This window comes from Anomalospiza imberbis, chromosome 1, assembly GCF_031753505.1.
Source record: "Anomalospiza imberbis isolate Cuckoo-Finch-1a 21T00152 chromosome 1, ASM3175350v1, whole genome shotgun sequence".
NCBI classification, from domain to species: Eukaryota; Metazoa; Chordata; class Aves; order Passeriformes; family Viduidae; genus Anomalospiza; species Anomalospiza imberbis.
In genome coordinates, this window is record NC_089681.1 from 32,461,875 (window position 1) to 32,479,145 (window position 17,271).

At 38.1% G+C, this 17,271-nt stretch overlaps 1 protein-coding gene across 1 annotated transcript in view; it reads right to left on the reverse strand.

Annotated features, from left to right (window-relative positions):
- The window catches only part of TERF1 (telomeric repeat binding factor 1), an 18,901-nt gene extending 2,716 nt beyond the window's left edge, over window positions 1–16,185 (reverse strand). Inside the window, exons 1-9 of the mRNA XM_068183179.1 lie at window positions 15,636–16,185; window positions 13,668–13,763; window positions 11,422–11,552; window positions 10,226–10,312; window positions 8,804–8,953; window positions 6,625–6,731; window positions 5,415–5,480; window positions 5,286–5,329; window positions 4,191–4,255 (exon numbers count right to left, since the gene is read on the reverse strand). Of these exons, the coding sequence (XP_068039280.1) occupies window positions 4,191–4,255; window positions 5,286–5,329; window positions 5,415–5,480; window positions 6,625–6,731; window positions 8,804–8,953; window positions 10,226–10,312; window positions 11,422–11,552; window positions 13,668–13,763; window positions 15,636–16,185 (1,296 nt within the window). The remainder of the gene's footprint in view (window positions 1–4,190; window positions 4,256–5,285; window positions 5,330–5,414; window positions 5,481–6,624; window positions 6,732–8,803; window positions 8,954–10,225; window positions 10,313–11,421; window positions 11,553–13,667; window positions 13,764–15,635) is intronic.
- Between the last annotated feature and the right edge of the window lie 1,086 nt (window positions 16,186–17,271).

Below are 17,271 nucleotides of genomic sequence, written 5' to 3' on the forward strand. Positions count from 1 at the left end.
AGCAGAGAAAGGTATTAATCTAAGAGCTTATAGCAAATATAAAAGCAAGTTTTCAAACAGCTCTCTAGTTATTAGAGTACAGATGTCAGAGGGGTTTTTTTGAGCACCTTATCTTGAACCTAGAGATAAAGGATACATTTGTAACTGAACCTGTACAGCTTTTTGAGGGCTCCCAAAGGGGACATGTGTTAATAAAGCCTTGGGTTAATTGGTGTAACTGGACTGGAAGTAAAAAATGTTTATAGACCATTACAAGAGGCATAAGAATTGTAAATGGCTGAATCTGAAGGCCTAAAATTTATAGCTTGGTGGAAGAAAGGTTGGTTTCCCAGAGTATGCATAAAACCTCCTCATGTAAGCAATAGATCACTTCCAACTATCAAATGGATAAATAGTGTTGGCTATAAAGCAGAAGGGAACATTAGAGAATCATGTTAGGGATCACCATTACAACTGAAACCTTCAAAATTATAAAGAACTGGGCAGAAAGGTAAATGCAGGTGCAAAGGAATAGCCTCAACTTAAACCCAACTAGTAGATCTGATAAGTGCAAGGAAATGTGAATTACATCACGTAACTCCAAAAATAATGTACCCAATGGAAATGTAAATCTTATGGCTGTTGTCATTGCACAAATGCATACCCTCCTGCTTGTGCACAAGGGAGGATGAGCAGCAGGAACACCCAGCCAATATGACTGTCAGTGTCACAAGAACCCACCTCCGTGGAAATAGGAAGAAAAAATAAATTTATTCCTTAATGACCTGGAATCCTTCTAGGATCTTTAAAAGATTCTGCTCTTGTAAGCATCATCAGTACAGTCTCTGGCCAGGTGACAATTTTGAGTGCTATTCTGCATGGTTCCAACCTTCTGTTAAATTTAAACTTCTGAAAGTTGCAGCAGGGCTCAGACATGAAAGACAAGGGGGAGTCTCTGAGGGGGAAGGAGCTTAGATAATATTCAGCCTCAAAACTGTATCAGATCAAAACTGTATCCTGGTTATTCTCCAAAAAGGGAAAATGTGGCATCTAAACAAAGTGCAAGCTGAGGTATATAAAGACTAAACTTCACATCTCAAAGCTGGATTTATTTCAGCTTAATGCAAGTATCAGGGCCTCTTCAGTAAATTCTGATCACTGGCAAACCTCACTAAGCAGTGGAAGAATTACAAGTAATAGTAGTTAAACTGTATTTCTAAGCAGTTAGGAACTTAAAACTTCTCTAAAGTAGTTAACCTTTTATCAAAAATACTTCCTTTTTCTAATTCTTCCTGTTCCACAAATCTTTTGCAACATTAGCAGTGAACAGCCTTTTTCTACTATTATTAAAAGGCCAGAGATTCCATTGGAATCATGTAGTTCATCTCATTTCAGAGCATGCCAGAAAACTTTACTAAATAAAATCTTTATTCAAGTAACAGTTATGCTTGACCGACAGCACCAGATAATTCAAATACTTTCACCAAAGAGACAATCACAACCCTTGTTACTTGCAATGATTAATTACATTTGCTGTTAAAGGGTTGTTTTTAGCTTGTTTTGATTTTTAATTGCTTACATTGAGCTTTTTTAAAAAATAAATTGCTTCCACTTACTGTATAAATGAGGGTCTGCTTTACAGGTAAATCATGGACTAACTCATTTTCTTTTCACTGAGGAACAGAACAGAGCAATAACTTGCCCCCTGGCCCAATCACTGAAAAGCTCTCTGTCCCCTCTGGGACAGAATTTATGTAGATTCCAGCTTTGCGCTGCTACAAGACTGGTTGAAAGCCTGGACACAATGCAGCACTACGCTTGAGCTCACATCAGCACAGTGCCTGGTCCACAGCAACGTGACATCTGGCCAGCTCTGAGCACCAGCAGAGCAGGCTTGAGTTTGCTAGGCAGAATGTGAAGACATTCCCTCACAAATCCGAAGACCTTGTTACTCCTTTGAGTCAGTTCTGCTCTAGTAACCTGTTTTCCTTTATGCATTATGGGACTCTGCTCTGAGTTTTCTCCTTCAGCTTTAAATATATGGATTTTTTTTCCATACAAGTCTGACAAAATTCTGAACACTCAGATTTTCAGACACATTGTTTAAGTTAAATCAAGTATCATCCATATTTTAGACAAGTCAAAGGACTAGCCATTTAATTCTTGGATATAAAATTGAGTACAAACAGTTCCCTAAATTCTGTGACACTTGCATCCCCTAATTTAGGAATGAGAAAATAAAGTATGTGTCCTTTCAATTGTACTGCAGATTGTTCTATGCAGCTAACTGAAAACACTGAAAGGCTGAAAATGGGCACTGAACCATTGCAATGAAATGCCATTTACAAAACAAGAGCAAACAATGCCAACATTGAATGAGGGACTACATGGAAAAGGAAGTTCTAGAAGTCAACAGCTCTGACATTCATTGCATTCTTTCATGCATGTGGACAATTTTATAACCCAGATGATTAAGTAGAGGAGCAGATTTATTGTTTAAAAGGCCAACTATCATTGCTTTCTATAAAACATTTATGAGGTTTTAGTGGTAGGGAGTAAGGCATAAATATAATAGAGGGAGCAGATGCCTACAACTTCTCTAAGTGTTGAAAGAAACACAGTTCTGAATCTTAAGTTTCATTTAAGTTCTTTTAAATTTTTCAATGCCCCTGTCAGATGCAGTTTTCTACAAATTTAGTCTTTATATTTCAATTAAGGTTGAACTATAACAACATAATTAAGCAAACAACTCCTATTTTTTTCCTAACAAGATGTGTAAGCCCTAGACCTAGACACAGTGCTTGTAGGTGACCCCATAACAGACTAGCTCAGCATAAAAATATGTGACTACAAAGCTTTCATTAGCTCTGTGTCACTGTGGTCCAAATAGTTTAATTCTTGATGTTGAAAACAAGCTTGATGGAAGTGTTCATGCTTACCAGCAACTGGCTAACAAGGTACATACCCAAGTATATGCTGGAATTAAGTAAATTTGTCTTTAAAGGCAAAAAGCAAATCCAGTAAGTGCTGCCATTTTTTTTTCCTTAGGGCACAGGTTTTATCTGAAGATTTTAAAGACATTGTCAGTGATCTAACTATTCCTGAGATTTGTGAGAAACTGAAAAACTCTTTATAGGGGCTTAAACTTCAAGAATCAGGTCTCATTAGGACTTTAACCCATTTGAGGACAGCATCTAACTGAAGATTTAATCAGTACATCAACTTCAGTAAAAATGCTTAACGAAATAGGAGTAAGTACAACTCTCCTCTAGATAAAAAAAAAAAAAGCAGATTTGGTCTTCCCTCTTATATGAAAAATGAAGTATCAAAGTGAACACCAGAAAAAATGAAGCAGCTCACATCAAAAGGGATATATGATGATAACTTGTACTATTATCTAAACTGAAAGACTCCACATTGCTTCCTAAGAGATATCATGAAGAAGAATCCAACAATGGCAATATACATATTTAATGTTAATTTCTTCAGTTATCATGATAAAATGCTGAACTCTTATGAAGGATAATCGGCTATAATCAAAAATTAGCTTGAAAGACCTCAACATCAAATCAACTTCAAATTGCATTCTATTAAGGCATACACTTCTGCATGTTCCACCAATGGGAATTCTAGCATTAGTGAACACAGTAGGGTTATTTTAATGTAACCCTACAATGAAGTAGGCTTACTCATGAAGAGTCCACAAAGGACCATTTGAAATGTAGCATTATAAAAGACCCTACCATTTAGTTTATAAAAACTAGAATAGTCTCCCAAGTAAATATGTTTTTACATCACAAAACAAAAGTATTGAATTATAAAATTGCTAAATCTTTAACCTTCCAAGCTGGAAAACAAGTTGCCTCTGATACTTGCCCAAAATTCTCACAGGCAAATGACATCCTGAATTCTTTAATCCAAATGGTGGAAAGAATTTTTTATTTCACACTAAGCTTTGTTAATTATGTATTTCAACAAATAAAAGCCTTAGAAGCATTAGCAACAACAATATTTGAGACAGTAAAAATATGTTCTATTTCCTGTCTTTAAAAAGAAAGGGACTGTAACAATTTCAGGAACTGTAGCAGTTGAGTAATTTACATAATCTTATACCTGAGCACTAGATTTAAAAATAGATTAAAGTTGAGAAAAAAAAATCTGTGCATGGAGATTCATTTTATCTCTATTTAGAAGAGAGAATAGGTACAAACCTGTCTTCTTCGGCTACATGCCAAAGAAACTCCATTTTTCCCCACATTTTGCATGTCATTAAGACCTAGAAGACAGTTAATATAAAACGAAAACAATGAGGACTCAACATCAACGCAGCAGTTTTGCATTTTACCATTTACACCTGACAAGAATTTACACTATTTTGATATGCTTTGATGGATTGGGAAAATTTCAGTGTCTCTTTACATATAAGTATACTTTTATAAATGAATACACATGAATCTTGCCAAAGTACAAGGGCTTCAAAAAATAGGCTATTCAAAAAACCCATTGTAGTGTCTATACAACAGAGCTCACAGGAGAGCTATATTTTAAACCCTTAGGTAAAAGTTGGTACACAATAATAAAACATTTCATTTTGGTAAAAACATTTTTACAATATGCCCTACTCACATTTTACATAGAATGGGAAGTAACAACCAATCAGAGCTATGATTCTTTGTATACAAATTCCATAATTTCCAAATACACGTATCAGGTGTTTACTGTGGCAAGCATTCAAGGCATCTTGAATGATGAGTTTGTCCTTCCATGTACAACAGGGCCACGTGCAGGAACTATTAACATCATCTCGCTGTGGTAAGAGGGTGCTAATGGTCTTAAGAACTTACTCATAACTATATTATCTGTGTTAGGATTTTAAGAAGTAATACCAGGAAATCACACAAACATCTTGACTTTGTACATTTTATAATACAATTTGTTTTTCCAATCAGCTAACTTTTTTAGTTCCTTCCCAATCAAGTTATCTAGCACAGAATTCAAAAAGAAATGAATTTCAGTACTCTGTCCACTTTCTTTTGCACAGAATACCATAAGTCCTGTAAACCAACCAAGCAGACCAGAAAATAGTGAATGACTTTGCAAGATTAATTGCTAGAGAACCTTAAGCCATTTCACAGCTTTTAAATATGGCAACCACCAAGTTTGCATTTGTACAGAAACCATACAAAACTTGGAGTGTTTTTATCCACCACAACCATTTCTGCATTAATCCAATCATATTATATAGCAGTTAGAAATAAGTGTTTGACATGACTGTTTTGAAAGTGTAAAAATAAACCAATACTCACTCTGAAGAACTCTGCTCTCTTTGGGTTTCTGTCCTGAACGTCTCCTGCAAAGAACACAGATCTGAAGTAAAAATACAAAGAACTTGATGAAAAGTCTATGACCAGAGCAATAACAACAATATTTTTTACCTTGCTATGGGTTTTTTTATGCCTACAGATGACTGACTTGTGATACACAGTTTCTCTTTCACCAATCTTAAAAAGAAAAGACAAAAAAATTATTTCCTAGGCAGCAACTTGTCATTTATATGATTCAACAATATTTCAATGAAAGAAAATTCCAAGACTTCTCTACAGAAGCAGTGGCATACAATCACTAACTGCATCAATGCATTCACCCTCTTAACCTTGCCTCCTTATACCTGGAGGAGAAATACAGAATCTGCCAAGTTGGAAGGGACCCACAAGGATCACTGAGTTCAACTTTTAGCCGTGCACAGACATCCCCAGGAGTCACACCATGTGCCCGAGACCACTGAGCAAATGCTTCTTGAACTCTGTCAGGTTTGCGATGTGACCACTTCCTTGGGTAGCCTGTTCCCAAGACATTTAAACTGAAGATAAGAGGCATTTTGCATTTCTATTTTTTCATTAGGAATTATTTCCATAGGTTTTTTTGAACGAGTTTTCATCATATCTCTCAGATGCGTCAGGAGCTGCCCTTCTAAAAAAAAAATTTAAAAAATCTTATGACTTGTCTTCCTCCATACTGTCTGCATCAGCGTTTTCTTAACTAAATGATGCTGAGTATTCCAAGTACAAAAATGAAGAAATACAGATTCTATCCCAGCTAAAGCCAGCAACTTATTATCCCTGAACAAGTGGTGATAAACCTAGAACATTAGCATTTTCCAAAATAATCATGTAATTGTTCTGAAGGCTTGCACTGTCAGAATCATGAAGCAACGTAACTATTTCCCTTCACACTAGTATCATTAAAGGGTCAGCTGTAAGAAAAATGTAAGACTGATTCCATTTCCTTATTCTTTTTCTTCTTGAGATGACCTATAGCCTGAAATTAGAAATAAAAGGAGTTCAATCATTACAAAAGCTAAGTCTTTTTCGTGCTTATAGTATTATAGACTGACAGCTGTTTAAACTGCAAATTGTGCAACCTCACAAATAATTAAACTTAATGACAAGCTTTTTCATGTAAATGCCAATAGTAACAACCACAGAAGAACACAAATTTAAAGAAAATAGGGAACAGGCTTGTAGCTAATTTTCTATTGGACAGCAGTTTGGAATTTAACTTCCCCCCTTTTACCTACTCTTTAATCTACAAGTTTCATGTTACTGTCCAAGTACATCCCTTAGCAGTACAATACTTAATACAAACCTTTGTTTTGTTTCCAAATCACTTTTGCCATTTTCATTGACTTCCACAGGTCTGTTTTGCAATGCTGTTGCTCCCAATCCTTTAGACACCACGTGTTTTGTGGCTTCCTGTGAGAAATGTAATTGATAGCTTAAAATTAAAGCCAGGCAGTACCTAGATAGGAGTTTGCACTAAGATTAGTATGCATACTTTTTATTAGAACTAGCAGTGCTTATTTGACAGACATTTCAGAGGTATTAACATTAAAGTAAGTAGTTTTAAAACAACTTTAGCATGTTAAGTTGAAATCCATAAAGATCTTTATCAACTAATAACTTGTAGAAATTTAGTCATAGCTGCAATTAATTTTTATATGGACACAAAGAAATGCAACAAATAGTTGCATAATGAGTGAACTTAAAAATGTGTTAAATAAATTGCAGAACTTAACTAAGACTGCAAATATTATTAAAGTACTCCAAAATCTGGTTTTTATAAATAAGTTAGAAACTAAAACTGGCAGGTGTCAATTTTATCTAGTTCTGTAGCACATGGCAGGACAAAGCATACATGTAACATGTTCAAAATACATGTCTAAGCAGACCTTAGGCTTGTAATACAACCTTTTTTGCACTGGCAAAAAATATTTCTAACATCCTGCTCAAAATTTTAGCCACAAACTAAGATTATTTCTCCTCCACTGCCAAGAGAAGGAAGTAGTAATTCATTACTCCTTATAGGGTACCTAAAAGGGGCCTCCTACACTGAATAAAGATGGGACAAACTTCTTACCAGGGCCTGTAGAGGTAGGACAAGAGTTAATGGTTTTAAACTAAAAGAAGGTAGATTTGGACTAGATATAAGGAGGAATTCTGTTTTGTTTATGATGAGAGTGGCAAAACATGAAACATGCTGCCCAGCAAGGTGGTTGATGTCTGATTCCTGAAAACCTTCAAGGCCAGGTTGAATGGGGCTCTAAACAACCTGATCTAATTAAAGATGTCCCTGCTTATTGCAAGTGGGTTGGTCTAAATGCCCTTTAAAGATTCCTTTCAATCCAAACTAGTCTATGATTATACTTTTACATCTGGCACTAGAAGAAAGAGAAATTAGCAGTTAGAGCTAGAATGTTCTTCTGCAGAGAAGAAAGGGTACACTGCTGGGAAACCTGTGTGCTGCACAGAAGTAGGAATTTCTCACAAAGTTGTCTCCTCCATGTGCCAGAATAACCCTGTTCAAAGTAAGATTTGCAATGTGGGTGCAGACACTAGGACAAATGTGCAGGCAGTGGGGATGCAGGCAGTGAGGGCCTTAGGCATGTTAGTATGGAATTCTGAGCCGTTTCTGACACCTCCAAGCCTCCACTTCCTCTTAGACTCAAAGAAAGAGCCTTGAAAAATAAACTTGAAAATTGACATTCAAGTGAAACCATTAAAAGGTATTCCTTGTATTATACTTTGAGTATATTTATTAAGTTGCCCAGTCTCTCTGGTAAGAAAATGAAAAACACAGAGGAACTTCAGGATTGTTCATTTAAAATTTGCTTCTTATTACCTTTAGACGTCTGTGCTTTTGTAATTGAATAATTCAATATTCTGTTATACGAAGTAAACATAAGAGAAATTCCTTAAAATCCTCCTGAAGATGAACTGAAGAAGGAATGTTTTTCTTGCCAATTTTAAATCACTTTTGAGCAAGACATTGTTTGTAAAGAACATTTGTATTTACAGGAAAACAGCAATAATACTTTTATATCTCCTGACTCCCCTGAAATTCCTAAAGCTTTTATCCAAATTAACAGGTCTTGATTTTTTATTTTTAGTATGGGAAGTCATGTAAGCTTAAATAAAATAAGCATTAAATATAAAGCTACATTTTTAAGGAGTCCTATATCAGAACTGCATCTCTTAAACAGATCTTGTTTTAATTACACTATTGTCCTAACTTTTTCTAATCAAAACAGTTGTGGGGAAAACATTCATATAAGATATTTAAGAGCAGTCTCTTTCCTACTACCTTTCTCCAAGACATATTAATTAAAACAAAAATGTTGAAAATAAGACAATCCAAAGAAGGTAAAGTTTCCTTTTCATGTAATACAGTAACTGAATATTGCCTAAACAACTCCCTTGAAAGTATAGGTCTGTTTAATTGTATCAGGAAAATTTTTTCAAAAGTTTTAAAAATACTTTCAACATACCTGTATTAAGAAGTTAGTTTCATTTTCTTTCATGAAAAGTTCAATGTAAGACTTGATTTTACTTATCAAAAGACTGTAACTGAAGCTTTGGAGAAGAGGAACATATGGATCCTTGGTTTTAATTATGGTTGCCAGCTTCACCCTTAAAGGCTAAAAAAAGCGCAGCTTTATACAACACAAATCCTGCAGCAAACTCCGTATCTTTGCTAAACAGGAAATACAGAAAGCTAAACATGATGATTATACAGTTTCCTGAATATCCCTATACAACTTCCTGCTGCAGTTTGAAACGGTTCTGGAGTCAACTAGACATAATACTAGGTATTTACCTTATGTGTTCAGTAAATAGTAAAGTGTAACTGACCAGAGATCTACATTTTCATTTCCTTTATGAATAACACTGAAAGCAGGGTTGTCAGTGGAGGAAACACACCCAGAAAAAGCCACCCATTACTCGGTTTTCTCTTCTCACTTGCTGCCTTAAAAAGACTGCCATCGAAAGGGTTGTACAGTGTTCAGGAGAAGGAAAACTTAGTACAGCACCACTAAGGATACATCAATACTGATAATTAGAAATTCACATTTTGTCTACCAATCCCTCTGAATTTTACAGAAGCCAATATAGCCAGACAATTATCTTCTGTGTATAGGCTGCATTTTTATTTATGAATTTGAGTATTATTACCACAACTACTTTCCAAACATCCAAATCCTCTGAATGGAAGTCTATCTGTAGAGTAAGTTATACCCAGGCTAATACTTACATAGAACATGTGTCCTAATATACCAGCTGAAGATATAGGAGGCATTTATAACTTCTTTTCACCTATAGTCCTTCTGTTGCTCTTTTCGCCACTCGAGCAACTTCAAGTGTGTGCACTAACTATTATATTAGAGATATATTCACTCAAACTTGCAACTCTGTGAGTGATGCAGTCAACTTCAAACCAGGAGGTGGCCTAACACATATGTTGTCTTTTCCAGTCAGAGGCATAATAGCATTCAGTCTGTACTACAGAAGCTAATGAATTTCCCTTCCCTGGGATGCTTTGGTACATAGCACACTAATCAGAGGTGACAGTCCACTACAACAGAAATCAGCAAATTGGCTGTTAGAAGTCAGCACTATCAGATTCCCAGAATTCGTAGTGCTATCTCACTCCACATATGAAGTGGAAGAGGAGATGAAGAACAACTGCTGCTAAAAGCATTTTATTCCCACAAAAATTGTCCAGTATTTCTATCAATCTCCTGGCCACAAATTTCCTTTTGCATTTTAAAGTGACATAGGTATGAAAGTGACTGCAGAGACAATAATGAGATTGAAGTTATGCAGGTAAGATTTGCTAGCTTTGCAAACCAACTCCCCTCCTTTTCCTCTGAAAGTCAAGAGCTTTTAATGTAATTTAAACAAGTTACTACCTTATCTGATTCAGAGTCTGTGAAAAGCCTTTCAAGAACTTCAGCAGCTTCCTTGAAATATCTGTTTTCCATATAGACTGCTACAATCTACAAGAAATATAATTAAATGATATGATAAAATACTTTCCACCTGAGATTCAGAAAAAGGAAGAGAATTCACAATTCTACAGCTTTCTACTCCAAAAATTCTGATGCTTATATACTTAAGGGTTACTGACACTTATCTACTTCTAACAGTTAGTTCTGAAATTAGTTTTAAAATTTATTTCAATTGGTATCTTTTTCAGATTGGCAGCTTTTGAAACAAATTTGAACTGGTACAAACAGGAACCAAATGAGATAGAAAAGGTTCCCCTATACAGATCTATTTACTCTGTACTAAAACAGAAAATTCAGTTCAGTCTGCTAATAGCCCAAGATTTTTGTAAAAAGGGCTGTTTTAGTAGGCTAGAATAGAATTTTTAAGGTTGGAAAAGACCTTTAAGGTCATCAAGTCCAATCATCAACCTAGCACACATCACCATGTTCACCATTAATCCATATTCTCAAGTGCCACATATTTTTTTCAAACACTTCTAAGGATAGTGTCTCCACTACTTCCCTTGGGCAGTCTGTTCCAATGTTGTGCAACCCTTTGTGTGAAAAAGTTTTTCCTTATACCCAGTCTAAACCTCCCCTGGCACATCTCGAGGCCATCTCCTCTCATGCTGTCACTAGTCACCTGGGAGAAGAGACCAACCCCCACCTGGCTCCAACCTCCTTTCAGGCAGTTGTAGAGAGTGACAAGGACCCCCCTGAGCTTCCTTTTCTCCTGGCTAAACACTCCCAGCTTCCTCAGCTTCTAGTAACATTTGTGCTCCAGACCCTTCACCAGTTCCATTGCCCTTCTCTGGACACTCTCCAGAACCTCAAAATCTTTCTTGTCCTGAGGGGCCCAGAATTGAATACAGGATTTGAGGTGTGGCCGCACCAGTGCTGAGCATAGGGGACAATCACTGCCCTGGTCCTGATGGCCACAGTGTTCTGGATACAAGCCAGGATGCCATTTGCCTTCTTGGCCACCTGGGCACATGCTGGCTCTTGTTTAGCTGCTGTTGACCAGCACCCCTAGGTCCTTTCCTGCCAGGCAGATTTCCAGCTAGTCATTCCCAATGAGTAGGTAGCATCCTGAAGCATTATGAGTAAGTCACACAGACCTGAATTTGAATCAAGCGACGAATTTCTTCATGAAGTTTTTCCAGCTTAATTTCTTCCCTTTCAAGTAAAGTCCAGAAAGACAGAGCAGATTCCAAAGGGGAAATTCTTTGATCATTTTCAAACTGTAATCCTTATAGGAGGAAAAAACCAAAGTACTTATAAAAATTAAAGGATAAAGTTAAATAGATTACATTATTTATATGCAGTAAAGTAATATGTATTATACAATTTCAATTCCTTTTTCCTCAATTTTTTTGGTGTTTAAGAAACCTGAAGCAACTGTCTTCTTTCCAGAGACTGGCTCTTCCTACCCTTGCTAGTAACATTACTGCTGCATTTTCAGAGGGTATTATGTCAGCTAATTATTGTTAACTTAAAATGCCACTTGCAATTGGGTATTTGGTCTGGCATTAATAATACATTAAACTTAGCATGAGATTTCACAACATTTGATATTGATACTATTAATTTTGTAATATAATCACCATGCTAAGTAGCTTGTTTTTTTCTTTCTGTGTCTATCACTATTTCCATGTCTTAACTTTCTGGTGTATTTGAAGTGCTTAAACTGACAGGGAAACTCAAACAGGTCTACACAGGATCGTCACTGAAAAAGCAGAAGCAACCTCCCATGCCAGTGTACTGCTGTGCCAACACCAAGGTGTGAGCAAACTCCCAGCAAAGGATCAGTGACCAGTTCTGGCAGAAATCTAGTCTAGACAAATACTCATCCCCTTAACACTCTCAAGTAGTTTCCCAGTCTGGTCACTGCACACCTGCACAAGTGAGTGTGCCAATGTAACAGATGCAGGAGGAGCTGGCAGGTGCACAAGTGCTTTTTTCCCATGGCACTGCCAGCTTAATTCAAGATGTCCACTGAACTACAGCCTCACTTATGCCTTCATTTTATGGTATCAGCAGAATCTCTTTCAATAACTTACTCCTTTCATTAGGTATTTTTCAGACAGAAGGTAAACAACTTACACAATACTGAAGAGAGAAAAATTATTTCATATCTGCTACAATGTCAAACAGTGAAATTTCAAACAGAATTATGTGCATATATACACACATAACTAAAACAAAAACATATGTTGCTCTAATTATTGTCTAAATCAAGTAACATGACACTTCATATTGTTTATTTTAATAGTGTAAAACCAAAGTGTTTAGCTCTTAGCTGAGACAGCCTACTCTGTATGATCAATGCAGATCAAATATTTTAATAACTAGAAAAATAGGAAAGCTACCATATATTAGCTTTCCACATACATTGTGCAGCTACACCTGATGTAATACCTACTACACACATGCAATCTCCCTCACCACACAGATCATTCTCTACTGATAAGATAAAAACACACAATGAAGTAATATTCTCAAGTGTTATATACAATATAATTTAGAGCATTAGGACAAAAATTTAATAATTTTTATACTATTTTAAATACTAGAATTTGACTCCCAAGCTAAACTAAATCAGGATGACATAACATCTGATAAGCAACATAGGAAATTTAATTGTATAAAAACGAGACTTTGTGGCATTGCTAGGCTAGAATACACTTTCTTCTTCCATGCTCATGCTTTCAAGACTGCTTCTGAAGACTTTAAATTCCAAAGAGTTTTATCAAACAGTGAAAAAAAAAGAAGTTAAAGTCTTCCAGAAACTCAAAGAAAATCATCTTGGCTAAACCAACAGTTGTAAATACAGCCAGACAGAAGATATAGTAGTGAATAAGAGCCCCAAGGACTTGCAGCCAGCTGAGAATCTTACACTCTTCTATAGGAAACATGGACAGTCACCCTTTTCATCCATCTTCTCATTCCTGCTGTCTGTCCTACTTTAACCTCTAGAGTTAAATGTGCACAAAAGAACACAGATCTTGAGTTTTAAACTTGCAAGCATTGCTCACTAAGAGCTAGTCAGTCCTTTCCAGTATATTCCTTTTGTTGATACTACTCTGACAACAAAGTATCAATTTAAGAAGCATATGGCCATTCAAACTCCATGCAGCTAAGTCAGTCAGCACAGAGTAACACCAGTCCTGCAGACAGCTCAGTCACATGTGTAATAAAGACAGTCCAAAATGTGAAATTTATTCAATTTATTTATATAAGCTGTATCTATAAAAGCATATAGATCTGCAGAGTAAAGGCTATGTGAAAGCATATCTAATACACTTCTGTAGAAGTTCATACAACTATCTTTAAACAAGTGAAAAAAAGAACCTGAGTTATTTACCAAGACTTTTTCCTTTTGCAATTCTTATCAAAAGCTGGCAGAGATATACTGTTTTTTTCTGATGTGGAGGTATTTGGGAGACACCATTAATAAGAGCTAAAAAAGAAGAGAAAAGTTAAGTCAGTCTTGCTCCAGCACTGCCACAGTGTGGCTAGATATATACTACACACTGTGTTATCAGATTTCCTTAAATTTCTAACTCCTCAAGAAACCAGTGAAGCACACTTAATTAGTATTCTTCCTTGCTAAAACAGCTGAAATAATATTTAAGAGCTTGACCAAAAGAAGATATCTTCTTCTGAAGAAACAGCAGAATTAACCACAGGCTTATATTCATCCAATTCAAAGACCATAGTATCAAATTTAGGTTGTTTTTGTTTTTTTTTTTTTTTTTTTTTTTTTTTTTGGTAAGTAGGGTACTACAAAAGACATCTGTCTGCTCCAAAGAACACTTCCAGGGAAGTGTGGGCATTCACTTCCAGGGAATGCCCACAAACCATGAGCCACAGACTGATTACACTTATATGTTGCTATAGCAACTTACAGAACTAAAGCAGTAAAAGCAACATGGAAAGCTTACTCAGAAATGTAAATTTACAAGAGAAATCCTCCTTGTGAGGCTGGAAGGTCACAAAGATTATCACATATTTTAAAATGGGAGCTATCATGAGTTTATTCCCATCATGCAGGTTACTATTAATTTCTTATGCTAATGTGCTGGATATAGTAATTAATCTTCACAGCATAATACAGAAACATTCAAAATGAAATGTGAATCACAGAATAGTTGGGGTTCAAAGGAGCTGCTGGGTATCATCTGGAATCACTGCCTTCCTACTTTTCTGCACTTGCTTCAACTTGAATTGACTTTCTTGTTGACAGCCAATCATTATTTCTGTAGGGTCTCCCTTCGACACATGCAAGAGTAATAGTTCTGTGTTTCTATGAAAAAAACACACCTACTTTTCTATTTTCTATTCTATTCTTATGACTGTGCTTAGCTTTTCCCAAAGACTTTTACAATATTGACTTTATAATCTTAGAGTGCCAAACTCTTTCCTGTGTTGCTGAACAGAGTAGGAACAAGTTCAAAATTTGCTATTATTTCTTATTTCCATATGACCTTGAATTCTGTACAATTTAATTAATGGTTTCTACTAATACACTTAGCCTCCCCAGGAGATATTTTCAATCTGCTTTTGCATTGACAGTGTCTCTGCTTCCCACTTTCATGAAACTTCAGTACAATTCTCTTACTGAGTTGCAGTCCAAAGGCCACACAGTGAGAGGCAATATAAATAATCTAATCTAGCAGCCCCCCATTCAAAGTACTTTATTAAGTTACTGGTAGATTTATTACCATAGTCCATATAAATCTACTTAGTAATCATTCTGCATGCCACTGTATTCCATTCTTTGCAGAAGTTTAAGCAAGTCGTACTACTACGTTCACTTGAGTCAAGAACATATACACTGAAAAAATATCCTCCAAAGCTGTAACCTGGTATCCTCAGGAAAACTGCTTCTTACAGAAGAAAACATCATAAATCCATCAAATTTATCTGAGACTTAGACCTTTACTTCTATTTGTCAACCACTCTCACTCTAAAGCTCATTTCTCATTTTAAATGTACGTTTTCCCATTCAAAATCCAGTCACCGGACTTCATTTCATCTCATCTCTGTCTGCCAGACTATAGTTCTCTGAAATGTTTCTAGCACTGCTGTATTGCTACCGTGTGCGAGTACCACCCAAGCCCCCCACAGCTCCCCGGTGGCCCGGGGATCTCCTGACGCCCCCGAAAGAGCTGAGCATGCCCCCGAGCGCTGCTGACCACGGTGGTCGACGGGCTACGAGTGCTGTAGCGCTCCCACGCCCCGGCGCGCTGGAGGCAGCCGCCCCTCAGGACTCGCTGCCCCGGGAGCGGCTGTGGAGAGCCCCCAGGCGCCGCCGCCCCCCCTCACTCACCCTGCGCGACGTCCCTCCACCGCCAGAACTCCGCCCCGCTCTGCTCCGCGAAGTGCCGGCACAGGGAGGAGCAGGCGAACTCCAGCATCCACTCCGCGGCCACGGCCTCCACGGCCTCCGGCGGGGCCGAACTCACGGAGCTGGAGCTGCTGACGGAGCTGGAGCTGCCGCCGTCCGCCGCTGCCGGCGCGTCTCGGGCCGCGGTCGCCATCTTCAAACCGCGCGCCAACGGCTGCCAGCCCCGACCTTCGCCGCGCCGCAGCCAATCAGCGGGATCGCCCCGCCCCGCCTCGCTCTCCACCCAATCAGCAAAGAGGTTCCGCCCGGCCCCGCCCCGCTCACCGAGCCGTAACCAATCAGCGCGGCCGCTCCTCACGACCCGGTCCGTGGTCAGGGCGCGCTTGTTTTGGCCCGCAAGTGGCCTTTGGTGGCGGAGGGGGGCGCTGTGGCAGCGCTGTGCCGTGCGGAGCGGCCGCTCTGAGAGCTGCCGCGGAACGTGGGTGTTCTCTTGCTTGCGTGACCCGAAGGGCTTCGCTAAGCTCATCTTCATGTGGGCTCTGAAGAGAGGAGGCTGTGGAAGGGCGGGAGGGAGGACGGGCATACCAGAGCCTGGAGAAACTGAAAAGTGAGAGCTTTTCCATTCCATTCCAGGCAAGGAAGCCCTGGATGGAATGTGAGGAGGGACGGCATTCGCTGGGGTGTGTCTGTCTGAGAAGGAAACTGTTTGTGCGTGTTAAAATGTAAAACCCAGGGAGGAAGAAGGTAGTCTGCGAGAGGCTGAATTTAAGGCAAGTGCTGAAGGGCAGAACAGTTTTCCTCTCCGAGATGTGGTGGAGGGTCAAGCGATGCTCTGGTAGATGTGGTGAAAGGCTTTAATTTGAGCTTTATTTCGCTCCAGGGAGGAACAGGGTGGTGTCAGGGCAGGCGGTGTCAGCTGATGGGCCTTTACCTCCTTTGACTCCTGTGCTCACGCTAAATTGCACCCACAGCAATCTTGCTGTGGCATTAATACATTGAGGTCAAAGAGACAAGAAGACACATAATTTAATTTAAAAGAATCTTCTATTTAGACAGTTGTATTTATTAATACAAGTGAAAGACTTATATTTGCACTTTGGAAGAGATTGTGACAACTTCTTAATGCTGATAATCTCAGGAATGAAAATTCTTAGTGTTTGACATGAACCAGGTGGACATAAAAATGAGATTATTATGCATTAATGTTTAATTGAGCAGGCCTTTTATAAGTTTTGTATTAGAAACTGACAGGAAAGTAGATCAGAGCTTGAAATTACCATGATAAACAACAGCAGGACCAGGTTGCTGAGTGTAAGCTCTGCTTAGTACTAGCAAAATTATCTTTGTTTTTATCTGTGTGTTCAGCACAAATCCAAAACACAGCTCCTTACTGAGCTGCTGTGAAGAAAATGAACTCTGGTCCAACCAAAACCAGAGGAACACCCAGCCATGAGTGTCCTTGAGGAGCCCATAATATGCAGACAAATGGATTTGAGGTACTGCCTATCTCTTCCCCTTGACAGTAGAGAGATCCTGAAGTATTTTAGAAAAGATGCCCATCTTGTAGGTGTTTTGAGGGCAGATGACTCTTGGGCTGGGTGAGCTTGCAGCAGCATGA